The 26,745-nt window shown below is 42.0% G+C and overlaps 4 protein-coding genes across 7 annotated transcripts in view; 1 reads left to right on the forward strand and 3 right to left on the reverse strand.

Moving 5' to 3' along the window:
- Window positions 1–558: 558 nt before the first annotated feature.
- On the reverse strand, window positions 559–3,294 carry LOC118424668 (zinc finger protein 239-like). Its single transcript, XM_035833328.1, has 2 exons — window positions 3,184–3,294; window positions 559–1,361 (listed from the first exon to the last, which is right to left on the reverse strand). Exon 2 carries the CDS (start codon window positions 1,336–1,338, stop codon window positions 559–561), a length of 780 nt encoding a protein of 259 aa, XP_035689221.1. The 5' UTR covers window positions 1,339–1,361; window positions 3,184–3,294.
- Window positions 3,295–3,424: 130 nt separating this feature from the next.
- On the reverse strand, window positions 3,425–15,582 carry LOC118425043 (zinc finger protein 271-like). The gene is made up of 5 exons (XM_035833858.1): window positions 15,505–15,582; window positions 13,507–13,656; window positions 12,136–12,798; window positions 8,031–8,264; window positions 3,425–6,251 (listed from the first exon to the last, which is right to left on the reverse strand). The coding sequence occupies exons 2-5, from the start codon at window positions 13,613–13,615 to the stop codon at window positions 5,269–5,271; spliced, it is 1,989 nt and encodes a 662-aa protein (XP_035689751.1). The 5' UTR covers window positions 13,616–13,656; window positions 15,505–15,582; the 3' UTR covers window positions 3,425–5,268.
- Window positions 15,583–16,905: 1,323 nt separating this feature from the next.
- LOC118424663 (leucine-rich repeat-containing protein 15-like) lies at window positions 16,906–20,394 on the reverse strand. 4 transcript variants are annotated; one of them, XM_035833324.1, is made up of 4 exons: window positions 20,280–20,388; window positions 19,899–20,011; window positions 19,351–19,392; window positions 16,906–19,237 (listed from the first exon to the last, which is right to left on the reverse strand). In XM_035833324.1, exons 3-4 carry the CDS (start codon window positions 19,354–19,356, stop codon window positions 17,738–17,740), a joined length of 1,506 nt encoding a protein of 501 aa, XP_035689217.1. In that variant the 5' UTR covers window positions 19,357–19,392; window positions 19,899–20,011; window positions 20,280–20,388; the 3' UTR covers window positions 16,906–17,737. The 4 variants fall into 4 exon arrangements, with proteins under 4 accessions (XP_035689217.1, XP_035689215.1, XP_035689216.1 ...); XM_035833322.1 differs by lacking the exon at window positions 19,899–20,011 and having other exon boundaries at window positions 20,280–20,394; XM_035833323.1 differs by lacking the exon at window positions 19,351–19,392 and having other exon boundaries at window positions 16,906–19,267.
- A 3,139-nt stretch (window positions 20,395–23,533) lies between these two features.
- LOC118425044 (decorin-like) overlaps window positions 23,534–26,745 on the forward strand; it is a 4,917-nt gene continuing 1,705 nt past the window's right edge. The window contains exon 1 of the mRNA XM_035833860.1: window positions 23,534–23,890. Coding sequence (XP_035689753.1) covers window positions 23,534–23,890 — 357 coding nt within the window. The remainder of the gene's footprint in view (window positions 23,891–26,745) is intronic.

Below are 26,745 nucleotides of genomic sequence, written 5' to 3' on the forward strand. Positions count from 1 at the left end.
GAGGTACAAATTTTGCTTGTAGACTAAGCTGTTCAATGGCATCTGTTTTGGTGAAGAATAACACATGGGTTTCAGTTTTTTTTATATCTTTACATATCACTTTGTCTGTCCCAGGGGACGGAATGGGGAAAACTTATTTCAGTCCCCAGCTGCAAAATTCCTTCAAAGGACTGAAGGACAGGTGCTGGCTACAACCCTGGTCTGTATAGATGGACTGACAGAGAGAGGGTCTCTACCTCCTCTCACACAAGAGACTCAGTAGCCATATAGTTCTGGATACCAGGCTACATGGATCTTGAAAATAAGTGCTGTTACCAGCTTTGAACACATAAGAAATGCCTTTTACATATAGGATATTCCACCAGGTTTGGACCTGGACCTGATCCTCTAGATCTGGACCGTACCTGTACCTGAACTTTCTGTACTGGTTCCCAACAATACCTGGTATGGTTGGTATCAAAACCGATACATCTTTATTCCTATTATAATTAGGTTCTCCTTTCATGCAAGAGACTACAAAAGCACTGTTACCAGCATCAAACACATAAAAAATTCCCTTTATATACAGGCTATTTCATCAGTGTGAGTACTCCTGTGTGTCTTCAGTTCTCCCTGTTGCCTGAACTGTTTGCCACATGTCACACACACGTAGGGTTTCTCCCCTGTGTGAGTCAGTATGTGTCTCTTTAGATTTGACAGGCGAATAAACCGCATGTTGCACTCGTCACAACTGTGAGGTTTCTCCCCAGTATGAGTTTTCATGTGCTTCTTAAGATTGTCTATGTGACCAAACTCCTTGTCGCACAGGTTACAATGGAAGGGTTTCTCATTGCTGTGAGTGTGTTTATGAATGTTCAGGATGCTCTTCTGACCAAACTGCTTCCCACAAATCTCACACTTGTGCGGTCTCTCCCCTGTGTGGGTCCGTTTGTGTCGCTTCAGGTTACTCAGCTGACTGAACTGCTTGCCGCACTCCTCACACTTGTAGGGTTTCTCACCTGTGTGAGTCCGCAGGTGGCCCTTGAGGTTGCCCCGCTCACTGAACTGCTTGCCACACTGGCTACACATGAAGGGTTTCTCCCCAGAGTGAGTGCGCATGTGGACCGTCAGGGCGCACTTCAGGCTGAACGCCCTGCCGCAGTCCTCACACCTGTAGGGTTTCTCACCTGTGTGGGTGCGCAGGTGGCCCTTGAGGTCGCCCAGTTGGATGAACTGCCTGCTGCATACCTCACACATGAAGCGTTTCTCAACAGGCCATTTCTCCGTTTCGGTTTCTTTATCCTTGGTTGATGTCTCAACGATTTCATCCTTCTTACTCCTTCTCCGTTTTGCTGACATTGCAATTTTGGTCTTGAATTCCACTGAAGAAGTGAGAAAAGAAATGTTTGGAAATGCTAGCCATGTACAAAAACATTTACCAGTACAGTCAAACCTGTCTATAGCAGCCACTCAAGGGACTGGAGAAATATGGCCACTATAGACAGGTGGCCACTATAGAGAAAATGTTGATCAATTGACCATGAGCAAGCTACACATGATTCTAGTTCCCACTTATTAAATCTTTCTCACCAAGTAACATTGTCTCGATCTGTAAATTCACCGACAAAGACTCACACTTTAATGCTCAAGGCATGCATACCTTCTGCTACCACCAAAATGACACTCCAAATCCTCGCAAACTACAATTTCAAACTCAGTGCAGGGTGACATAAGGCTGCAATATGGTTGCATTAGGCAGTGTTACTGTATCTACTAGTACGGGACTGGAAATCGTGTGGCCGTGGCCCCGTTGGACAGGTGGCCACTAAGCCTATTTCTTAATCATTACGAATCCAAGGGACCAACAAAAAGTGGCCATTATGGCCAGGTGGCTGCTATGCAAAGGTGGTTGTTAATACAGGTTTGACTGTACTGATCCTGATATACTGTAAATGCAGAAATGTTCGCGGTGGTTTTATGTTAGCAGTTTTCACGAGGCAGTCTTACCACGAACTCAAAACGACCGCAAACATTTTTCCATTACAGTATGTGACTACAGTGTATGGCACTACCGCGAACTTAAAGCCACCGTGAACACTCCACCTTCCCGCTAACACCAAATTAAATCCCCTCGAAGTTAAATGCATTTACAATATTTCTCATTCTAAACAAACAAAACCATACAAGATTTCCACAACCTAATGCCTTTGCTAGAGGATGGTAGCCTTTACAACTGATACTGTATATTCTTTCAAAAGGTGTCTCATAGATTATGCAAATAAACATATTTTGCATAAACTGGATAACTGGATAAGTTGCTGTTCTTCACTTCCCAAATTCCTGTAAGTCAAGCTGTTCAAAATGAAAGTCTTATTTTAAGTGCTGTTGTAACTTGTAGCATTTTATCAAACGATAATGCAAATAATGCCTTGATTTGCTAGCTTGATCTGTGTCTAATGATGTCCTTGCTGGCCTTTTCTTTTCTACTGCCGGTGCGTACTACGCTACAGATACCCAAGAGAAAAGAGAAGGCCAGCAAAGGTGTATTATAATTTATGACTTTGAGCCAAAAAAAGATCCGGAGAGCCTGCTATGGAGGCTATTAATAAATCAATAGTGCCTCTCTATCTACATTCCTGTGACGTAATCGGCGCACGTAATCGTCTGCAAGATTGGTGGCTCATGAAGGGGAAAAGCGTAACTCATTTTTCATTCAAATGATTATCATAAACCATATAGCTACGGTCGCGTGGCGCGTTGGTACACCCGATCCCTCGATCTCGGAAGTTAAGCAACGCGCGGTCCGGATAGTGCTTGGATGGGGGACCAACCAAGGACGTCCGGATTGCTGTAGCCTCACGAAGTTTCCACGAAATCGTCTTCCGGGAGGGACGTAAAACGGGGGTCCCGTGCTCGAGGAGGTGCCTCGACCACGTTAAACAGCCTCATTACTCATACTTGGGGTACCTAATGGCTGGCAAAATACACCAGATGATTAAATGTATATCGAGTCATCGAATTCCATGAAACCCTTCAAATTATGGAGTTGGACGTTTGTGCGCTCAACGTTTCTTCATGACAACCAAACCACCCTATGGAAAGTTTTCGTCGCACATTCAAAGCAGCAACACATCGAACTGTTAACCCTTCACATTTCCCCACTCTTCCTACCTACAAAGTCACCTGTATCGTACGGATTCGTACCGAAATGTCACAAATAAACGCCTCTTCTTGTTTTGTGACCCGACCGCCCTGGTCAGGCCCCCTCGATGACCCGGAAATAGTCTGTTGTAGAGGTCACTGAAAGTGTCTCCTGATGACCCAATTCGGTTCTAAATATTTCTGCCAGATGGTAACGAGTAAATTTCTGGGTCTCAAATATGACTAGGTGTTTTTATTTCTTTACGCTTAAACTGAGTAGACTCAAGACAATTTCATTCAAATATCACCAGGCAATTTATTTAAGAGTTTGTGGATACTAAACAAGTATACAGCAAATGTAAAAGTACATGTAAAATTTATATGCAGTCAGTATATCCATGCCAATGGTAATAACTGGTTATAATTAGTAAACTAAGCTAACGTTAGATATGTGCATCCATATATGAAAACGTAAGTGAACATACACAAATGGTTTCATCAGGCTTTGATACATTATTTTGATACATTACTTTGATACATTATTCTGTTCATTAGGCCACACCAATCTAGTTTGTTGCTTCTCAGATTTTTTTCTCCAGAAAAAATTGGACCAGCTGGTAAAAAAAAATAAAAATAAAAGTTTTTTTTGCAAAAAGTCTGTGGTGGAGAGATCGAGGGTCTTACTCAAGTTACACAACATAAATAACAACAGATTCAACAAATACTAAGTTTTCAGATTTCCTTGGCAAATTTTATGCTACGAATCAATATTTATTTACATGTGGTCCCTGATTAGCAAAGCCCCAATTTTGAAAAGAAAAAAATCTGAAATTTGAGGCCCATAGTTTATAAGGGAGTCATGAGAGGCATTGAAAATTTGTCAACGGGATGTGTGGCCAATTTTTTTTTTCAAATTGAATGGGAAAAATAGGACAGCAGAATTCGAGAAGAAACAAATAAAATTGGTGTTGCCTTAGCTAACATACATGATAGATAACAATGGCAAAGTTTTCTAATTATGACTCTTGTGGTCAGCAAGTTTCATTGCTGCTTTAGCAACAGGTACATATATTTTACAGGGAGGGGTTGCTAGTCCTTCTCCTAGTTTTCTTGGGTACACAACCTTATTTTGTATGTATATACATGTTCATTTGTATATAGTACATTTGTATATATACATGTTATCAGTTCAGTTCATCCTACGTAATATATCTTATAGCTAATGAAATAATAAGTCAGAAAATTCTATTCTTGGCTATTTTGAATACGTACAGGTTCAGGCAGTGGTGAAATATATAAGTAATAATGCTCTTTGCAAAAGCCAAGACAGCGACTTTTTTTCAGAAAAGTATATATACTTACTTTATTAGGTGTCGAAGCACTTGACAAAAACTCAATGTTTCATATATTAAAAAAACAATTTAACAACCATCATACACATGTACATATGCAAAAGTTACATTGAATACATGATAAAACATGTAGAAAACACGGACGGACCTGTACGCCTAACATTTGTACATCTAGTTGTGTAAGTGTTCTTTAAAGCTATCTAGTAGTGCGGATGCCCCTTCTGTGCTTAGTGGCAACAAGTTCAACTTTACAACATTTTTACAGAAAAATGTTTGAACACCTCAATCCTAGTGCTTCGGTGCTAGAACGCAAGATCATTTCTTATCATTTACTGAGCTACTACTACTAATACAAGATACTTAGACAGTGCTTGCAATTTTTTTAGTCATTTCATACATCATGCTAGTCTGGAAATTTTCCCTCTGTCTTCAAGTGGCATCTAATCGACCACATTGTGAAACTCGAAAGGCAACATTTACGAGAAAATGCAGGATGCTTTCCTCCCAGTAATGTGCCTTTTATGAAACCACTACATGTTTTGCTCTCGCAAACCTATAACTGTTCATATTTCCTGGAACAGCTAATATTACACTTTTGCTGTAAAAGCTAATAACTTTGTTCATATTTGCTGTACCAGCTAATATGCTCACACATGTACATGTATGTCATACTCATAGGCAGTTCTAAGCTCTTATTGGTTCATTGCAGAAGAGGAACAAGACCACACCAGCAAAACAATATGTTTTTCCTTCGGGAAACATTTAAAAATCTCACTGTCTTGTATACATGCACATCTTACATGAAAGGTATCCCACTATTGTGGGTACTCTTGTGTGTCTTCATGGCCGTCAGTTGCCTGAACTGTTTGCCACATATCATACACATGTAGGGTTTCTCCCCAGTGTGGGTCATTTTGTGCGACTTCAGAGCACCTTGTTGACGAAACTGCTTGCCACATATGATGCACATGTACGGTTTCTCTCCTGTGTGTGTCATTTTGTGTCTCTTAAGGTTGGAGAGGCGACCAAACCGCATGTTACACTCGTCACAGCTGTGAGGTTTCTCCCCACTATGAATTTTCAAGTGTTTCTTTAGATTGTCCATGATGCCAAACTGCTTGTCACACAGGGTACAGTGGAAGGGTTTTTCCTCCCTGTGGGTTTGTCGGTGGATGTTCAAGATGCTCTTCTGGCCAAACTGCTTCCCGCAAATCTCACACTTGTGGGGTTTCTCCCCTGTGTGGGTCAGCTTGTGCCTCTTAAGGTTGCTCAGCTGACCGAAATGCTTGCCGCACTCGTCACACATGTAGGGTTTCTCACCTGTGTGAGTCCGTAGGTGGCCTTTGAGTTGCCCCTGCTCACTGAACTGTCTACCACACTCATCACACATGTAGGGTTTCTCCCCTGTGTGGGTGCGCACGTGGACTTTTAAAGCATTCCGCTGTGCAAATCCCTTGCCGCACTCCTCACACTTAAAAGGTTTCTCCCCAGTGTGGGTTCGGAGGTGGTTGTTTAGGTCCTGGCGTCGGCAGAACTGCTTGCTGCAACGCTCGCACAGGTAGGGTTTCTCCCCTGTGTGTGTCCGCATGTGGCACTTCAGGTCGCTCGCCTGCCTGAACTCTCGATCACACCTTCCGCACTCGTACTTCTTCTTAACACGAGGTGGCTTCTCCTTCTTCAAAGACCAGTCTGGATCCCCGTCTTTAAGCTGGTCCTGTTCTTCTGTTTTGGCGTCGACTTCCGTTGCCATGGTAACATCAAATGCAAAGTCAACCAGTTCTGTTCAATTGAAAAAAACAACAACAACAACAAAAACATTGATAAACAATTTCATAAGAATGAACAACTGAAGAAGTAAGCTTGAAATAAACTTGAATACTGGCCCTGACATTTCTATTAGGTGTAGGACAAATACTGTAAATGCAGAAATGTTTGCAGTGGTATTCTGTTCAGTTTCTGTTCACTAGTGCTGCAAACCATTACAATATGTGAATACAGAATATGGCACTACCATAAACTCAAAACCGCACTACATTTCCACTATCGCGAAATTAAATCCCTGCAAACTTACATGCATTTACAGTATATTGTGCTTCTGGTGATATAAGATATTTGATCTGACATTTGAGTGATGAAATCCCATGTAGTGTTACAAACTTTCTAATTACAAATTACCTGTATTTTGCAATTTTAGCCTGGTATCCAGCAGTACTATAGCTCCAGAGTATAATCTCCATGCAGTGGCATATACATGTATATGTCACAGTAGAGATCACGATCCAGTAGAATCGCAGAACTCCTAGGAGAATCGGCGATTCTACTGGATCGTGATCTCTACTGTGACATATATGTAAGCCAGTATCAAAGCTGGCCAAGGAGTCTGAGTCTCTGGGCCAGCTTTGAGTCTGTACTGTCCTCTCTAAGAACTATAATATGGCTTGATACCAAGCTATAAGGATTTGACATCAGTTGAGATAAAGGTGTGTATTACCAGTTAATATTGTACTTTTTCTGTTGTTAATCAAGTTTGTAGAACCTCATGAACCCTGCTACACTGATGCTTTGATTGTTAGTTTACAGCTTCATATACTTGTTGCACATGTAGAGTATATTGACACAGAGCACTGGGAGGACCTTGTAAATGACAGATCCAGCTGGAGATGCACACTACTCAGGCAGCTAAAATCAGGAGAAACCAGACTGATGAGCATGGCAGAAGAAAAGTGGATCCTTTGAAAAGAACTCTGCAACAGACCTGAGTCAGCTTACAGATGTGCCCTATGTGGCAGAGACTGTCATTCTTGTATAGGACTGTTTAGCTAGCCTCTAATAGAGTCAATAGTACGCTAGGGGAGTCAGACGGTCAAGTAGGACCATCATCCGAACCACGATAATGGTCCTACTCATCCGGCTGACTCCAGCGTACTATTGACTCTATTTGTCCAATTTCTACAATTAGATCACCGAACCACGGAGCCTGGTAGAGGCGACTGTTTAACCACAGTCGACGCTGTAGGGCTGATATCAATTAGGTTTTTACCATGCATGGTCAATAGAGAAAGGAAGATACAAAAAGCTACCTGTTCAACATCAAGAAAGAATTTGTAGGCAGTGCACAACGAATGCAGTGGAAAATGAAACACATTTTATTTGTGAATGCCCCCAATTCGATGCCGAAAGAAAAAGACTATTTGAAAGAGTGACCGAAATCACACCAACATTTTCATTGTTGAAAATGCCACAAAAGATTCTCTTCCTACTAAGATCACCGAATCAATCTATTATACAATACATGGGGCATTTCATTTTCAACTGTCTTCAAAGAAGAAGTCAAACCCCGTAATAGTTACGTAAACTTAGTACCCTATTCTGTATCGTATGTACATTCATCCACTTAAAATTTGAATGTTAGAATTTAGTTTATCTACACATTCATTCACTTCATGTATTTAGTCTTTCTTCTCTTGCAATTAGCCCCATGGGCATGAGTTTGCAATAAAACATTTAATATTGACAGAAGGAGGCCACATATGATATGATACATGTAGAGTATCTTACCACTATGAGTCTGCAAGTGCTTCTTCATGGCAGCCTGTTGGCGAAAGGTCCTGCCGCAGTCTTCACACTCATAGCGTTTCTCACCGGGGCGCTTCTGCATTTTCGTTCCCAAGTCCTCGGTTGACCCTTCACCCTCCTCACATGATTCCTCCTGAATCCGGCTCGGCTTGCTCCTCTTTCTTTTTGCTGACATTGTAATGTTGGCGGTGGCTTCACTACTTCTGCACTGCAAAACTGAGAAAAGATATGTTAAAAAATGTTAGCCATAGAGCTGTGTACCTAAACAAGTTTCAGGTACACTGACTTTTTTATATAGGTACTAGTAAGGTATAGGCCAGGGCCTGTATCTGTACATGAACATCTTGTTCAAATACAGATTGATTTTCAATATGAAAACAAGGTTCTTTGAAATTTAAGTGATAATGACATAATGTTAACCCTTAAACTGCCAAAACCGGATATATCCGGCACACATATTCAATCATGTCCTGTGTGCCGTGCCCGGTTATAACCGGGAAAGCGCATTCCCCCGAAGTAGCAGCTTTGTGCGCGTGTAGCGCACGAACCCCGGAAGTTAGGGACTTCGGCCTTGTTCCGTTGTCTCTTTTCGTGGGTCAGCGGCTAACCCTGCCACTACTAGTATTTTATAGGGTTGAAACTCTGGCAGTTTAAGGGTCAAATTGTGCAAGAAACGATCCTATTGCATTGTATCCCTCATGACCACTGCCATTGAGCCACAAGGTATTATTTTTAGAAAAACAGATGAAAATTGGATTAAGGTCTTGCAAAAGTGTTCTGTGCTGCAGTGTAGTAGTATAGATCAATGTGGCTTCAATACACCGAACAGTAATTTCATAGTCATTTTATCTGCCTAACTGACCATTCCTGATTACCAGTAGTACTGGTTCAGTACCAGTACACCAGTGTTCTGTCAGTGAATGATTGCATTGGTACTGTACTAGTACCAGTACATGACTCTAGTTTGCCATAAACTAATGTTTTTTCCCCCTACCTGGGGGCCCAGAAAGGGTAGCAGCCTGGCCTGGTAGCCAGCCAAGCCTTTTCTGTAAACCCAATAAATACAGTATTTTATGCACCAAATTTGTCGAAACTCAAGAAACCAAAATAATGCTAATACAGATACAGCAAGGACATCTGCTTCTATTATCACAATCTCTACCAGAAAAATCGACCTCCTTGACTATACTGACTTCTTGAAGAACAATTTTTGCCAGGGGAGTTTGGCCACCAAAGGGTTTCAGTTACCAAATAATAATTATGATACCATTCTTGTGCACTGACTCTGAGTGCCAAATACAAAATGCATTCACTCTATTTTTGCGAAATTCTACTATCAATAACCGCTTAGGAAGGTCGGGTGTATAGCGACTAAGCACGAAAGGAACCAAAGAACACATTTTTTTACGAGATCACAAACCCCTTGCACACCCGCATAATTTTCGTTTCGGCAACAACGGACGTTATCGTCGCGCATTTATAGCGAGAAGACAACGAACAGTTAGTCTAATTTATCTATCCACTATTCCTACCAGCGAGGTCGCCTGTGCCGCTCCTAAAACAGCGAAACGTCTGCAGTAGGCTAGAAAAATCCCGAGTAGAAGTTCACCCTTTGTCTGGCCTCCAGCAAAGCAGATGGTGACCCGGAAATAGTCTGGAGTGCCTGGTCTGGGTCACTGGGGTATAGGTCACTGAGAGTTTCGCCTGATTACCCAATTCGGGTCCAATTGTGTCGGCCAAAAGGTGACGGGTCTAGATCACAAATATGATTGTGTTATGTTTTTTTTTTTTTACCAAGGAGGACTTTTAGGAGGTTATATACATTGTATATGCTATGGTCTGGAAGTTAGGGTGGAAGATAGCTTTTGACATCAGTACAAAGTAAGGTTTTGGGCCACATAGCAGTTACTAGCAATGTTGGAACTACAAGGGCATGTTCAAAATCTTTCAATGGGAAATAAATAAATCATAACCAATGAGGACATTTTATAAAAGCTCTTTTGCTAATGTCACTACACATGTGCTGGCGACTAGAATTCTGGGGAATATGTCAAAGGTAAAGGCCCCCGACTTGTAAACATTCCGCCATTTTGTAGGCGCCATTACATTCCGGATACTGTTATGCAAACAGTACTAGTAATAGTGGTTGAGACAAGACTGTTAATGCCTCAAAGGCCTTTACCTTTGACAAATACCTACAATTCTTGTCGCCTGCATATACATGTAACACAAGTAAATCATGAAAAAAAAATTCCATGTATGCCTAATTGCATAATCCGATTAAAAATGCCATAAATCCTTTAATAGTGCTTAATTATTGGAATCTAATATCAGTGAGGTGTGTAAGTTATTCAAAGGTAAACATCCTTATGCATAGATGATGCAACAACAGCAGGGGTGCCTAAGCATTTGCACGATCCCTATGAAATTCGTACGAATATTATGTGATACACACGAATCACTATGCGAAAACGCACGAATATTATGAAATTCGCACGAATCACTATGCGAAATCGTACGAATTTTATGAAATTCGCACGAATCACTATGTGACACACACGAGCCTTATGTGATTTGCACGATCCTTATGCGAAATTGCGCAACCACTGGCGGGGTCACGTGACAAACGGAGCGGGATTTTCAAGATGGCGGCTTCGCCGCTTCGGCGACTGAAAATACGATGTAACACGCCGAAATGAAGCTAAACAGTAGCTCACAGGCTATCAAATACATCTTTGCGACGGTAAATGTCCATTCCATGCCTTGAAATATAAATATCTCGGGTAGAAACGCTCAAAATCATGCCTCCTCCCGGCCGCCGTTTTTGCATAAGGATCGTGCAAATCACATAAGGCTCGTGTGTGTCACATAGTGATTCGTGCGAATTTGATAAAATTCGTACGATTTCGCATAGTGATTCGTGCGAATTTCATAATATTCGTGCGTTTTCGCATAGTGATTCGTGTGTATCACATAATATTCGTACGAATTTCATAGGGTTCGTGCAAATGCTTAGGCACCCCTGAACAGATCAAAATGTTTCATGGAGGTATGAGGTTGCCAAACTCTAGTTTTTTATTGTAAAAAATCTTCACTGTGAACACTCAACACACATTTATTCTGAGACATTCAGGAAATTTATTCAGGTTACTGTGCAGTGTTATTTACTGATACCTCTATCTAAGAAAGACAGTCTATCCATGTCAATACATAGCAGTATAGACAGAAAAATATATACATGTACATGCATCCATATATTTTAAGATTTAAGTGTTACGTGAACATTCATCCTAAAACAGGTTGCTTTATAAATTTTGATGCCAACATTTGTATATAAAGTTATGCCCAAAAATCTCTATGCTTTGCTATTTTGATCAAGTAGTGACAAAACCAATATCAGAACATAGCTATTAATATACAATTTCCTAAGCCTTAGGCCAAAAATGTACCATTTTGGTAAAGGTATAGATATAAATGTACCTACAGTAATTCATAAGGTTCCTAACCACTAGACCATATCATGAGTATATATCATACCCAATTTCAAAATGTAATGGGAACTTGCCAACCATAATAACATTAATGTACTAAAATATAACTAAATGATCAAACAAATGTTAGAAAACCTGCACAGCTATATCAGTGAGTCCACTTTTTTTTACACATTTTCTACATCCCTCATGACTGCCTAATCTCAAAGCAGATGTATGGTTCGAAAGAATCCACACTTTTGACACATACATATTCATGTGGACATTTTTCTAGTGGGAGGCAAAGACTCTAAAGTTCGTAGCCTGTGTTTACACAATCTCCCGCTGGCTGGGGTTAATGACCCCCTCCCAAGGTGGCAGCAACTGTAGGGCTGGCCGCTAGGAGCATGATTCTTAGTTTCTAGTCAGGCTATAAAGTTGATATCTCACTGGAGCTGTGGCTCGTTGCCATTGTCGCTGTGGCTTAACAATTTGACAAAGCAGAGTTGGCTGGGAGAAGGAGTTATACCACATTTGTAGTTTTTCTCGCTCGCTGCTGTGGGTGTGTCGTGAAACTTCCATGCGCTCCTGCGACTCAACTGCATGCCGCAAATCTCACACTTGTGTGGTTTCTCCCGTGTGGGTCCGCTTGTGACGCTTCAGGTTATTCTGATCACCAAACTGCTTGCCGCACTCGTCACACATGTAGGGTTTCTCACCTGTGTGAGTCCGCATGTGGCACGTGAGCAGAGCCTTTTCTCTAAACTGCCTGCCACACTCACTACACATGTAGGGTTTCTCTCCTGTGTGGGTGCGCATGTGAACCTTCACAGCGGTATGCTGGGCAAATCCCTTGCCGCATACCTCACATTTGTAGGGTTTCTCTCCAGTGTGGGTGCGCATGTGGACCTTCACAGCAGTCCGCTGTGCAAACCCCTTGCCGCACTCCTCACACTTGAAAGGTTTCTCCCCAGTGTGGGTTCTAAGGTGGTTGGTTAGATCCTGGCTTCGGCTGAATTTCTTGCTGCACCTCTCGCACATGTAGGGTTTCTCTCCAGTGTGTGTCCGCATGTGGGACTTTAAGTTGACCTCTTGCTTGAACTCCCAACCACAAATTTCACACTTGTACGGCTTCTCAATGTGGGGAGGCTTCTCAGCTTCCTCAGTTTCCTCTTGCAAAGTCCAGTCAAGATTCCTTTCCTCACACTGGTTCTGTTCTTCCATTTCTTCAGTGTTGATTTCTGTTGCCATGTTTGCATCAAATGCAAATTCCAAGAGTTCTGTTATGTAAAAAAGAAAACATTGGTAAACAATAACAAAACAATGAACAACTGAAAAAGTATTTTGTATTTGTATTCATTGAAAATGACAACAACAAAATAAATACACTGGGTCAGCCTAGGTAGCTTGTGCCATTTTAAGACAAATCAATCTCTACATACTGGTCTTTCAGCCCAGAGACAATAGACATCCTTGATTGGATTGTGAACCACGCTAGTAGGAACACGGAGTCAAGGAGGCCATCTTTGAGCAGATCTACAATCCCACCTTAAACCGCAAGGAGGACATTTGTACTGGGTCATTTGTGCCACTGACCCTGGCAGTACAAAAAAAGAATGGCCAGCAAAAGTGTGGTCAGAATGGCCAGCAAAAGTGTATTAAGAGCCCCCTCCCCGCCAAAAAACTTGAATTTTCTGTACCAGTACCCAGCATTCACTGCACCAATGCTTTGATTGGTTGAATAGAGCTTCACACAGTTGTCGCATATGTGCCTAAGTGTTTATAGAAATTTTAAGGAATTCACAAGATGCACTACTAAGAAACATACAAGTTTCACGGAATTCCTGTTATGCATGTATGATCCTTAACATTAGTATAACAAGCTGAATACCATAAAATATATAATATAATACTGATTGAAGTTCTGAGTGGTGGATCATAGAAATTCTCTGAAATTTGTATGAACACTTCGGCATCAAGTTTCTCACCAGTGTCAGGCTGCATTTTCGTTCCCACATCCTCGGTTGACCCTTCACCCTCCTCACACCAGTCCTCCTGAATCCGGCACGGCTTGCTGCTCTTTCTTTTCGCTGACATCGTGATGTTGGTGGTGACTTCACTACTCCTGCACTGCAAAACTGAGAGAAGGAATGTCAAATCTTCCGTTTCTGAGGCTACCAACTTCAATTTGCTGAAGACTTTTGTAGCCTGTATAGGAAAGTCATGTAAAGTGCCTTTCCCAAGGGCACAAGATCGGTGACACGTCGGGGTTTGAACTCAGGACCTTCTGGACCTGAGTCAAACGTGCTGACAATTGCGCCACGCGGTCCCACCACACTCTCAAGTCATTAAATCATGTTAGCCTGTGTACCTAAACAAATTTTCAGATAAATTTACATATACAGGTACACTGGTTTAGGTACAGGTCCTGAGATACAGGCTGTATCTGTACATAAACTTCTTGTTCAAATACTGGTTGATTTTCAATGAGAAAAAAAGGTTGTTTGAAGCGATAACAACAGAATGATCAAGAGTCTGTAGTAGTTGGTCTATAGATATTTATTTCATTTCAATAAACAACCCGCTAAACATAAAATGATGTACATTAACCCACTTTTTCCTCTCAGAAATTCTATGACTAATACTAGTATTAATTACTATTACTTCCTCTACTATTACTATTAGATACAAAAACAAAACAAAACAAAACATGAAACCCATGGTTTGCTGTACAGCCAGTAAGTATACAGGCCTTTTCATTAACATTGTACTAATCATAATTTGAGTGCAATGGCCTAGTGGGTAGAGTGTTTGCCTTGCATTCGGTAGGTCGTGAGTTCAAACCCCGGCCGAGTCATACCAAAGACTTTAAAAATGGTACATGCTTGTTTCTCTGCTTAGCACTCAGCATTCGGGAAAGAGTATGGAAGTTGAACACACACCACTACCAGTGGACTAGCCCCCTGCTGTAGTGATTGCGTTGTGTGGCCCAAGGGCTACTGAAACGGAGATTGGCGCCGCCCAATGCGCCATCAGGCGCAGGAAGGAACTTTGACTTTGACTTTGAATCATGATTTGAATCCTGCGACGACCATGTTGGCGGGTAATTGAATTAAGCAGTAGCATCTTTGTGTGGTTTACAGTTGTATGCTATAATCCAACATGGCACAGATGACGTCAAATGAAAAGCCTGTATATTCTTTTGTTGTGTAATCTTTTGGGGGTTTTTCCCATGGGGCCCAGAAATGTCTGGCCACCATGTTGAATTGTCTGTGTTAAGCCCCCTTTACAAATCAAGAATTTAGCTCGGCTGAGTTGTCAGCGAGCTCTAAATTACGAGGAGGCATGACCCTGATATCGATGCCGACGAAGAAACTCTGCCATTTTGCCATCTGCATCAGGGTCATACCTCCTCGTAATCTAGAGCTCGCTGACAACTCGGCCGAGCTAAATTCTTGATTTGTAAAGGGGGCTTTAGGAGTCTGCATGGGGAAGTTCTCGATACCGTCTTCAGTCCACAGATGACAGTATCAAAAATAAAACTATGAATGCTGTTGGCTCATAGATTACAGAATAGCACAACAATCTTATCATTGTCAATTTAACAATTCAATTCTATAATATTTGTATACTGAGTGTTTTTTGGCCTCAAATTGCTTCCATCTTGAAACCGACTACATCCAAATACCGGTAACGTTAACTGGTAAATAATTAATTAACGTTAGGATGCATTTTTTAAAAATCCATAAATGCATAAATAATGTATTTAGATCGCCACACAAGGTCGTTGCCCCATGTACACTGTATATCAGAGCCGTTCGAGGTCGTTTGAGCAAGGAGGTTTTTGGTTTGAGGTTGTTAGAGGTCGTTTGATCCGGCCTAAAAACCTGAGGTGTTTAGGCCGGATGTGCGACCTCCCAAATTTATAGCTCTCTGCTTTTACAAATTCTAGAGCATATAAGTCGTCACCCTTTTTTTCTTCCTACCTGAAAGTTCACGTGTATCCTCTCCAAACTGTCAAATTTAGCTGCACACCAAAACTACGTACCAAATCGGTCGATTGCAGACTGCAAAACCTGTGCCCTCCCCACACAGACGGGCAGACATCACCTATGACCTATGACTCTAAAGGTCACCCGTTGTATTCCCTGATGGCCCAATGCGTGTCGAAGTATTTTCGTCAGACGGTATTGCAGCAATCTTGGGTTGTCGATGCATGACCAAGGTTTTTGAAAGGTTAAGTATGTTTAAATATGCGAAGATAATGATTGAACTCAGCATTAAACTAGAACGGTTCTAAAAAGTGTAACGTTATGCCAAGGAGTTTTGATCAAATGGTGAAAGCGCCTTGGTTATGCATTGTGTTTGTGTGTGATTTCACGTAATAATAATGTCCGTGGCACCACAGTAGAACAGTGCACTGAGCTGATCAATGCTGGATAAAGAATGCGAAAATAGATTTTGAGCCAAAGTTGACATGAAGAGCTCGAGTTTTATATCGATGCCCCATTACATTCCTTTACATTCAGAACTCGTCGACTCTGTGATTTTGCGTCTGCATTTTATTCAGTTACATTCAGAACTCGTCGACTCTGTGATTTTGCGTCTGCATTTTATTGAGTTTTCCTCTTGTACAGTTCCATCTAAAACGAGATCACTCTCCATTTTTAAAACTACATACTAGTATACATGATAACCATATCAACAATATCAATACTATTACAGCCCTGAAGCCACAATGACTATTGTAAACACTAACAGCATGAGATATGCCCTGAGAATGATCCATAGATTAAGTTCTCAGTTCTCTCTAAGTATTTTTCCTAAATTTTTACTTCCATAATTTTTAGAGAAATAGACGGGAAATAAACTATGCAATACTAGAAATATAAACATATACAACGAAACTCTAATACAAAACATGTCCAAAACTACTAGAATCTAAACGGAAACAATGATTATTTCACACAATTTTATCAATGATTATTTCACACATTTCTATCAATGATTATTTCACACAATTCTATCAATGATTCTTTCACACAATTCTACCCTTGTATTCATAAAACCACTAGAGACTTAATTAATCATCATTAATAACAATTCCTAAACATAATCATTGACTAGTAAATATCAGTTGCTGTCAACAAAATATAATCAAAGAAGACTAAACAAACTGTTAGCAATTATAACTTTCAAACCCCAAAGCTATAAAACTAATTATCACAGTTGGTACATAGTTAGTGGAAACAAACTTTTCAACTAAAACTTCAAAACAGGGGTGCAAAAAAAAAAGAAGATAGCAATAAAGCTTCAAAGAAAGCATCAATAAACAAAGAAACTAATAGTAGATGGTAACTTCTGGTTAATCAAAACACATTACATGTAGTATACAAGTTCATTTGTGTTGGTACAACACAAAACAAAAGTTTACATGAATCTAAACAAGAAGAATATATGTTGTGTATAACCTTACAACCATTTTTTGACCAAACAAGTTGGTTTGGGTGACTTCTATACTGGGTAGTGAGTAATAAGTAAGTAAAGATAACTACTCATTGTATACATTTGTATTAGCATCTATCTACATTGCTACAGCAATACCACTGTCAGGTTGGCAAGTTGAAAAAGTTCTTGTTCGTCAGTTCATTTATTCATTTCTTTCTTTGGTTGTTTGCTTGCTTGTCTGTTCCACATAGCAGAGAAATCACATCAAGTTTAGTTCAATAAATCATATTGCGATAGTTCAGCGCAGCATTTGATTTCTAGTACACAGTGGAGATGTCTAAATCTGGTAAAATCACCAATTCTGCTGGTAGGGAGCCAGATCTATCTGAGTCTTTAAATTTGAATAAACTCCTTTAAAAGACCGTCAGAAGTTTTAAACCGCGGTCCAATTCACTCCAGATCAATATGGATTGACTTGAAATTTTAGGATATACAAAAACGACACCATCCTAACACTGACTAGTCTCCAAGCAGAGGTTCGGCTCCGGCTGTTTTTTAAATTTTTTTATGCGTTTTTATCGGGGTTTCTATTTTGTACCACATTTTTAAGCCTCGCGCCTAGGGCGAACCAAACCTCTACGTTGAGGGTAACACTGACGACAGAGCCTGTGATCGGGATCTCTACCGGTCGAATCTGCGATTCTGCCAGATTGCAATTTGTACCATGGCATATTTCCACAGTGCTACAGTATTGGAACTGATATCACCACCTTAGGTCGTCATAAAGAGGCCAGACGACAACAAAAGGACGACCAAAGCGATCCAGTTTGTACCGTTAACACCCGCACCGGCGCAAACCAAGCGATCAGGCGTGGTTTCATTCAGAGCTACGCGCCAGAGCGATAGCGGAGACTGACACACGGTCTTCGCACCAAGCCAGTTGAAGTTGGGACAATCATACAAAGGTTTTAGGTGGCATGTGCACGATATATACACCTTTCTTAGCGACGGAGACATAGCTTTCGGAGGGGCCATTCCACAACCTACTTCCTCAATTGGATTTTGCTGCACATAGATGGATTGTATGCTAGGAAGATTGTCAAAGGTACCGTTTTCAATTTGAGTAATGGCATTGTTGTCGAGAACCAGGATCTTAAGATTCTCCAGGTTTGCTTCGCTAAAGACGCCAGAAGGAAGACTTTTGAGGTTGTTGTCTTGAAGATATATGAACCAGGCGCTCTGAAGATCCTTAAAGATGTTAGGATCATCCAGACTTTCGAGTTTGTTATTTTCTAGTCGAAGTTCTCGTACATTAGAAAGGTTGTCGAATATGCCAGGCGGCAAGGAGGCTAGCTTGTTCGACTGGAGCGCAATGTTTCCTAGTCTTGGGAGCCTGCTAAAAAGTCCAGCCTCTATTGTTGTGATTTTGTTGTTGATGAAGCTGACGATGGCCAGAGAAGGATGGGTACCAAAACTGTTATTCTTAAGCTCAACCAAATTGTTGTTGTCCAAGTAGAGAAACATCAGGGTATTAGGGAAAGCATTCGGAGGTAGAGATGAGATGTTGCAAGATTTCAGAGTGAGAGTCGAAAGGCGTGGAAAACCGTTAAACGCTGCTGGTTGCAGGTTTTCTAAATTGTTCTCACTGAGATCTATATTTACCGTACGGGACGGCAGTGAGGGCAGGACGCTATCTAACCTCGTTATACGGTTCCTGGGTAGTTGTATGGCACGCAATTCCGGCGCGCCAGAAAGGGCACCAGTGGGAAAACTAGAAATTCTGTTTCCATCAAAGAAGATTTGGATTAGACTTGACAATCCACTAAAGACACCGGAACTTACGGTCGATATCTTATTGTCCTTGAGATACAGGAATTCTAGAGTTGTCAGATTTCTAAATATCCCCCCTTCCAAACTCACTAGCTCATTGTTGTTTAGGTAAAGTTTTTCCAGGCTGCCGCCTAACCCATCAAACGCCCCAACCTCTATAGAGGCAATCTCATTATCGGAAAGGTCAAGAGTGGTTACTTCAGGCAGACCATCGAAGACTAATGCCGGAAGTGACGTAATCTTGTTTCCGGATAGTTCCAGGGTGCCGGTGTCGGGTGGAATGTCGGTCGGTACGTCCGTCAAGTCGGCGTCTTCACAGGAGACGCGTCCGGACCTGCAGCTGCAGACGGGACTGCCATCCCCCACACTGTCACAGGCGAGCGGCCGCTGCCCTTGGACGGTGGTTACAACTGCTGGGACGGTCAGCAAAACCCACAAGATGTGCATGGTCTTTGTGACTCCTTCGGGGATCTGAAATTTAAGTAGACAAACCATCAGAATGATGAGATAAGTAAAATTAGAACTACTGGGATGTTTAGCAAAACCCACAAGATGTGCATGGTCTTGAAGGAGGTCTTTGTGATTCCTTCGGGGCTCTGAAATTTAATTAGACAAACCATCAGAATGATGAGAAAAGTGAAATTACAACTGCTGGGATGGTCAGCAAAACCCACAAGATGTGCATAGTCTTGAAGGAGGACTTGGTGACTCCTTCAGGGCTCTGAAATTTAAAAGTGCACGACCCATCAGTAAATCATAATTGGAATCAATAGAATGGTGGAATTAAGAGCCGACGTTTAAAAAGCAATTAAGCGGTTTTGCATGTTTGCATAAATTATATTACTACTGAAATTAATGCTATACGGTGTTGCTGAAACCCCCAAGCAGGTCCCCTTAACAGTGACAGGCAGCCCAGAGCGTTAACTCGACAGGCATATTTAATCACGTCATCAAATGCCCGTAGTGTAGTCTCTACCAGACTCCGGACCGCTGGAAAAATCGTAGAAATGGAACAAATAAAGGAGTAAGCCGGCCAGAGGAATATAACCGGCCAGGGAACAGCACGCGATCCACGGAGACTACGCATAGTGAGTGACAGGACCTTGTGCCTATTTCCGGCGTACGAGCCTCAGAGTCTGGGGCTGCAGTGAGCGCTGGGCACACTGTTTAAACAGCATTGGCTTCTGAGCTTCGGTTTGTTGACTCAGTCACGCACTGTAAAACAGGGAGTGAAGGATGCCAATCAATATCATATTCCAAAACCTTTTAGCTGGTAAAATGACGAATAATTCCAGCTGATATTTTAAAGAAAAGAAAAATTAATTTTTCGGCCTTATCAGAGCACTAAATAAACATGTCAAACATTTTCTAGGCGCCACAAACTGTACCATGCATTTTACATTTTGCTGTTATTAAGGGTCCTTGGTAAAACACCATTACTATTAGTATACCATGTCAGGTGTGAACGTTACTTTGCACTTACGTTGTCTGATACGCGATGGATGCGATGTCCCTCTAGATATTCGATGAAATAGTCGTCTCAATATGACTACACACATGTACACGCCCTGACAATGCCTGATAGCTTTCAGCCGGTGTGAGAGTGTGGAAGAAGTGACCTACATATCCGATATCGCACTGACATATTGCTTCCGGGTTATGTTTCGCCGCGCCCTAGCGTCCACGTGCGGAGTTTGTGAGTACTGCAAACCAATGTACAAATCACAACAAAGATGGGAATTTATGTTATCTCCAAGCAGATCCTTGGTGGCCAGCAGGCAGTATCTATGTACTGAAAGAAACACCATTGGCCAAGCAAGCTCCATACGGTGATAAACGAATCTTGCTTGGACAATGGGGATTGTATGGGGATTGTTCGGTACGTAGATATTGCATACCGGCCACCGAGGATCTACTTGGAGATTAATCGAGATTTGACTAACAAAGGTCTTCCGGGAGAGACGTAAAACGGAGGTCCGGTGCTCGAGGAGGTGCCTCGACCACATTGAATAACCTCATTACTAATAATTTGGGTACCTACTGGCTGGCAAAATAAACCAGATGACGATTATTATTATTCGATAAACAGATTTGCCCTGTCTGCAGTACTGACACACTCCGCACGAGGACGCTGAGGCATGACGCAACTGTAACCCGGATCCAATCCGTCAGTGCGACCGCATTTTAAACGTGACACCTTGTCTCTGACCTCATTGTTCCAGTTCCTATTTCGGGCATGTAGGCCGACGATACCCGGGTACCCGAGGCTTGTTCCACGGGATATCCAGAAGGACGTCGCACACACGTAGCGTAAGTGAAAAGCAGCGTTCACATCTGACATTTTGTTGATGACTGTGATTTTACGAAAGCTCCATTTGAACCTTAAGTTTGCTAGATTTAGTTGCCAGGATCACCGCATGCAGACCCTCTTTCCTTTCTGTATGTACCTCCCTGGAAATGTTGGATATATTACAAATGTACACGTAACGTAACGTAAACAACATAAAAAAACTTATTTTTCTTTTCATATTAGCCATGATTTTTTGTCACTTCACCAACAAAGGTTTTGGAATATTATATCTTATTGGTATCCTTTATTCCATGTTTCGTACAGCTTACAACAAAACGGACCGAAGCTGGAGCCAGGCGTGTTTTGCCTTTATGACCAGCACCGTGCATGCAAATGAGCTATAATTTAGTATAAAGTAGGTCATGATACCGCATAATATGATGATATACAGAAATGCATAATATGTTTTAGAATCAGAATCAGAATGATTTATCTGTAAAACATATGCATCGCAGTCTGAGGGCTAAATCGTGTTTAGAATGATATTTAGAGTTTGGATAGGAGGCAAGAGCAGTATTTTTTCTTATCAGTGTCAGTCAGAACTATTTCTAATCATTCACCAGCAAAATTGTTATATAGAATATGACATTTCTTGCCATCCTGGGCCCCATTCCACCACTAGTAGGGTAGCGAACTCGCTACGATATCGCCGTGACCTAAAATTTAAGGAACGCCCAACAAAGTCAGTCAGTATTACGTGTAACAAGTTGAGCGCTGCCGGAGATTCTGAGACTCACACTAGAATAGCTAAAAAGGTCGTTCAACCCAGCAGCCGCCACCCAATATGAAGGTATTTGATTAGCATGGATACCAGGCCTTCCTATGAGGGTACGGAGATCGTACAATTTGGGGAAAAATCGGGAAATTGGCCAAGGGAGTCAGTCCACGCTTTTAAAGGTTCATGTTTCCCCTCTGCTCTGCTCAGCCGACCAACTCCTCTGGTAGTAAATGAATCACCCCCTGTAAATTATTCTCCCTAAAGCAGCCAGAGTAGTCAGTCAGTATTAAGTGTAACAAGTTGAGCGCTGCCGGATATTCTGAGACTCGCACTTCAATAACCTCAAGGTCACTCAACCCAGATGGCGCCACCTAAACTGATTTTGATGACAGTCGTGTCTTTATATGCTGGTCAGGTTCACATTCTAGTGGCCCGTTACAGTTATGGGGGCCTGTATAGGGTTTTTCGACAGCCTTGTTCACCTTGTAGTAACGTTACAGCCAGTAGGTACCAATGTGTGTAATGGGTCTGTTGTAACGTGCTCTAGGCTCCTATTCAAACACGAGACCCACATTTTACGTCTCATCCAAAAGATGGGTGCAGCCCTAACCGAGATGCCCTTGCGCGGATTCTAACCAGTTATCCACTAGTTAGAACCACGGGCGCAACTGTGAAGTTACTACCAGTCGAGTTACAGAGACATCCTATATATTCAGCACTTTAATTTGCATTCAATAATTCAATAACTACCTTCGAATTATATATGATAAAACCAGGAAGTCAGTTTCGCAAAATGTGGCTATCTCGCTACGAGTAATGAAAACGGGGATTAAAACGTTTTCCCGCCGTATATCGCTAATCAAAGTAACTTGGTTATCCACATACAAGATCGCTCGGCGGAGCTCCCATGGCCGGCCTCACATAGATATTTGATTAGTGACGACAACGATTTCATCATTATTCCTGTCATACAGGGAGACGAACCAATTTAGGCCAGGCTGAAATGGTCATGCAATGATAATTTCAATTACGAAATCCTGCTGGGAATGGTCTCGGCGCCAGCCCAAAACCTCTGTCTCAAAGGCGTAATGTACTATTATGTAGCAAGTCTGGCGTTACCCTAGATTTATCGCTATATTCAAGACAAATGCTCGACAGAGCTTCAGTCGCTTGTGCCACCACTGTAATTTGTGTAAACTTTCTCAGTATGAACATGTTTGGCCACTTCCACAGTAACAAATCACCCGTTCTTTTGCCATGAATATTAAAGGGATACGTAGTTGAAAAAATAGAGCAGCTTACACCAGAGTAGATGTTCATGTTACTGATTGTATACCTATCATGTGGTGCCCAATTAATAAAGCGGCTTACTTCAGCACGGCACTACTGTGTATCACGTATACACAGTCATGTATCCTGTCTCTGTATCATGCAAGAGAAATGACATTCATTTTTTGCTCGTTATAAAAATAGATTATGCTTTACTCATTCTGTCGTTCTTTACGCCTAAATAAATTTCAGGGAAACGAAGGAATCACCAAGTCCTCTTTCAATGCTATGCACATCTTGTGGGTTTTGCTGACCATCACAGCAATTGCAATTTTACTTTATCATCATTCTGATGGTTTGTCTACTTAAATTTCAGATCCCTGAAGGAGTCACAAAGACCATGCACATCTTGTGGGTTTTGCTGACCGTCCCAGCAGTTGTAACCACCGTCCAAGGGCAGCGGCCGCTCGCCTGTGACAGTGTGGGGGATGGCAGTCCCGTCTGCAGCTGCAGGTCCGGACGCGTCTCCTGTGAAGACGCCGACTTGACGGACGTACCGACTGACATTCCACCGGACACCGGCACCCTGGAACTCACCGGAAACAAGATTACGTCACTTCCGGAGTTGGTGTTCGATGATCTGCCCCAAGTATCTACTCTTGACCTTTCTGATAATGAGATTGCTTCTATAGAGGTTGGGGCGTTTGATGGGTTAGGCGGCAGCCTCAGTAAGCTTGACTTGAACAACAATGAGCTAGTGAGTTTAGAAGACGGAATATTAAGAAATCTGACATCTCTAGTATACCTGTATCTTAAGGACAACAAGATATCGACCGTAAGTTCCGAGGTCTTTCGTGGATTATCAAGTCTACTCCAGATTTTCTTTGATGGAAACAGAATTTCTAGTTTTCACGTTGATACCTTTTCTGACTTACCGTCACTATATGCGGTAGAACTACCCAGAAACCGTATAAGGAGGTTGGACAGCATCTTGCCTGCGCTGCCGTCTCGTGTAGGATCAATAGATCTGAGCGGTAACAATCTGGGAAACATAGGACCAGCAGCGTTCAACAGGTTCCCGAGACTTTCGTCTCTCAATTTGAAATCTTGTAACATCTCAGTTGTGTCCCCCGATGCTTTTGTTGGTCTTGAATTTCTTGGCTCGCTCTATTTTGACGACAACGACTTGGTCGAGCTTAAGAACAACATTTTTGGCACGCATGAATATTCTTCTCTGGCAATCCTCAGTTTCAACGACAACAAAATCAAAACAATAGAGGCTGGATTTTTTAACAGATTCCCAAGGCTAGCATACATCCAGCTCAAGTCGAACAAGCTAGCCTCCTTACCGCCTGGTGTATTTGCCAACCTTTCTAGGCTTGAAGAACTTCTATTAAACGATAACAAATTCGAAAGTCTAGAGGATCCTAACATCTTCAGGGACCTTCAGAGCATCCGAACGCTTGAACTTCAAGAAAACGACCTGAAAAGTCTTCCTTCTGGCATCTTTAGCGAATCAAACCTGCCAAAACTTAAGACCTTGGGTCTCCACTACAATGCTCTTACTGAAATTGAAAACGGTACCTTTGACAACCTTCCTAATATAAATACGATCTATCTGCAGTACAATCCACTGAAGAATGTAAGTTGTGGAATGATCCCGTCTAAGGGCATGTCGGCGTCGCTAGAAATGTTCACTGTGTCGTGTACATGTGACATAGAACCTCTCTACGATTGCCCCGAGTTCGGCTGGTTTGGCTACAACGTGGTCTGTCTGTCCCCTATATGGGTCTGGCGCGTGCCGCTGAATTATACCTCGCCGGATCGTTGGGGATGGTGTTCCGGTGCTGGCTTTCCTGGTACGAACTGGATCGCTTTGGCCATTCTGCTGATGTTGTCTAACCTCTTTATAAGTAACTGACATGGTAATGTCACTTCTAGTGCTACGTATACTTACTATACAATGCTTGATGTTGCTACCCTACGTTAAATGTAACAAACAAGAGAAGTAACCAAAACTGCACAGAAATTGTGCTGGTACTTAATTAGGAAACTATGCTCAATAGATGATTAACAAGGAGTGGACGACTGATAAATGAATATTGAATGCAGGTAATTCTTGATTGATGATTGATACATGTAATAGATAAATGGAATATATCATTAAGTATCATAAGTGTAATAGATAAGTGATGTGGCTGAATAAATTTGTGATCTGATTCCTACATTTCTGATCGGAATCGTGATTGGTTGGGATAGCAGAGTTAGTTTAACCCAAACCATAATTAAACTTACCCCTGTCCTATTGGAACTGGGGATTGTCCAGGACAGTAATCTCCAAGCAGATCCATCGGTAGCGTAAGATAGTATCAAAAGCTGGCAGAGGAGTGAAGCCGTCTTATAGGAGTGTATTTTGCTACCGAGGTAGCGAATGGACACCTCTTGGCTGACTACACTCCTTGGCCAGTTTAGTACTACCTTATGCCATTGTAGGATCTGTTAGGAGATTACAGGACGGATCCCAGTTCCGGTCTGTTCGAGGAGAGACTCCGATTCCATAGTACATTGTATACTGTCTTGGGGCAATCCACGATTGCCCTGAAACTCAACAATTTTCATTTTTTATTTTCATTTCCGGTGTGACAGCGATTTCGCCCCCCCGTGATCTCGCCCCCCCGGGGGCGAAATCACTAGCGATCTCGCCCTCCCCGGCTAGTGATCTCGCCCCCCTACCTCGCCCCCCTTTAGCGATTTCGCCCCCCCCAAAAAAAACGGGTTTACATGACATTTTAGATGCAGTTTCATAATCATTCACCAGCAAAATTGTTATAAAGACACACTTAAGATTGTATAGAATATGACACATTGCTTGCCATCCTGGGCCCCCATTCCACTACTTGTAGGGTGGCGACCTCGCTACGATAGCGCTGTGACCTAAAATTTAAGGAACGCCCAACAAAGTCAGTCAGTAATACGCGTAACAAATTGGGTCTGCATGGGGGTCCCGACAACGATTTACGCTGAATTCAGAAGAGCACCCTACGTATTACGCCAAATCAATGAAGGCAGTTACGCTAAATTTGGTCGCTTAGCTACGAAGTACGTAGATAAGATGGTTTCGGGAAACAGAAATAGGCTGCCTACACCTTACGGAAAAGAGCATGCAGTCCCTCCTACAAGGTCGATCAACCCAGCAGCCGCCACCCAATATGAAGGTATTTGATTAGCATGGACACCAGGCCTTCGTTTGAGGGTACGTAGATCGTACTCTCCAAGCAGAGGTTCGGCTCCGGGAGCTTGGAATACGCCTGCCTTCTAGTATATGTACGTATTACATTTACCCACCTAACATTGTCGTGTGCAAAATTTCATATTTTTCCCGAACTACTGTGCAATTTGTTATCGCCAAGCACAGCAGGGCATTTTTGCTGCATATTTTTCAATAACATTTGCTCATAGATGTGCAAAAGTTTGGTCTTACAGGTCCTTTAGTGTAATATAACCAGCTGCTCCTGTGTCTGTGAAGCTGGAGCCTTACACATAATGGCGGTTATCCCATCTATATAGATACATATACAGGTACATACAATTCGTGAACGTCCCTACCATCAT

The sequence above is a fragment of the Branchiostoma floridae genome, chromosome 10, assembly GCF_000003815.2.
Source record: "Branchiostoma floridae strain S238N-H82 chromosome 10, Bfl_VNyyK, whole genome shotgun sequence".
NCBI classification, from domain to species: Eukaryota; Metazoa; Chordata; class Leptocardii; order Amphioxiformes; family Branchiostomatidae; genus Branchiostoma; species Branchiostoma floridae.

Excerpts from the sequence above, each read along its gene's own strand:
- LOC118425043 (XM_035833858.1), bottom strand. The coding sequence starts at position 13,615 with ATGTCAGCGAAAAGAAAGAGCAGCAAGCCGTGCCGGATTCAGGAGGAC. Across the intron at positions 12,799-13,506 it reads GAAAATGCAGCCTGACACTG|AACTCTTGGAATTTGCATTT; the intron begins GTGAGAAACTTG and ends TTTACATAACAG. Across the intron at positions 6,252-8,030 it reads GCACTTGCAGACTCATAGTG|AACTGGTTGACTTTGCATTT; the intron begins GTAAGATACTCT and ends TCAATTGAACAG.
- LOC118424663 (XM_035833321.1), bottom strand. The coding sequence starts at position 19,243 with ATGCACATCTTGTGGGTTTTGCTGACCGTCCCAGCAGTTGTAACCACC.
- LOC118424668 (XM_035833328.1), bottom strand. The coding sequence starts at position 1,338 with ATGTCAGCAAAACGGAGAAGGAGTAAGAAGGATGAAATCGTTGAGACA.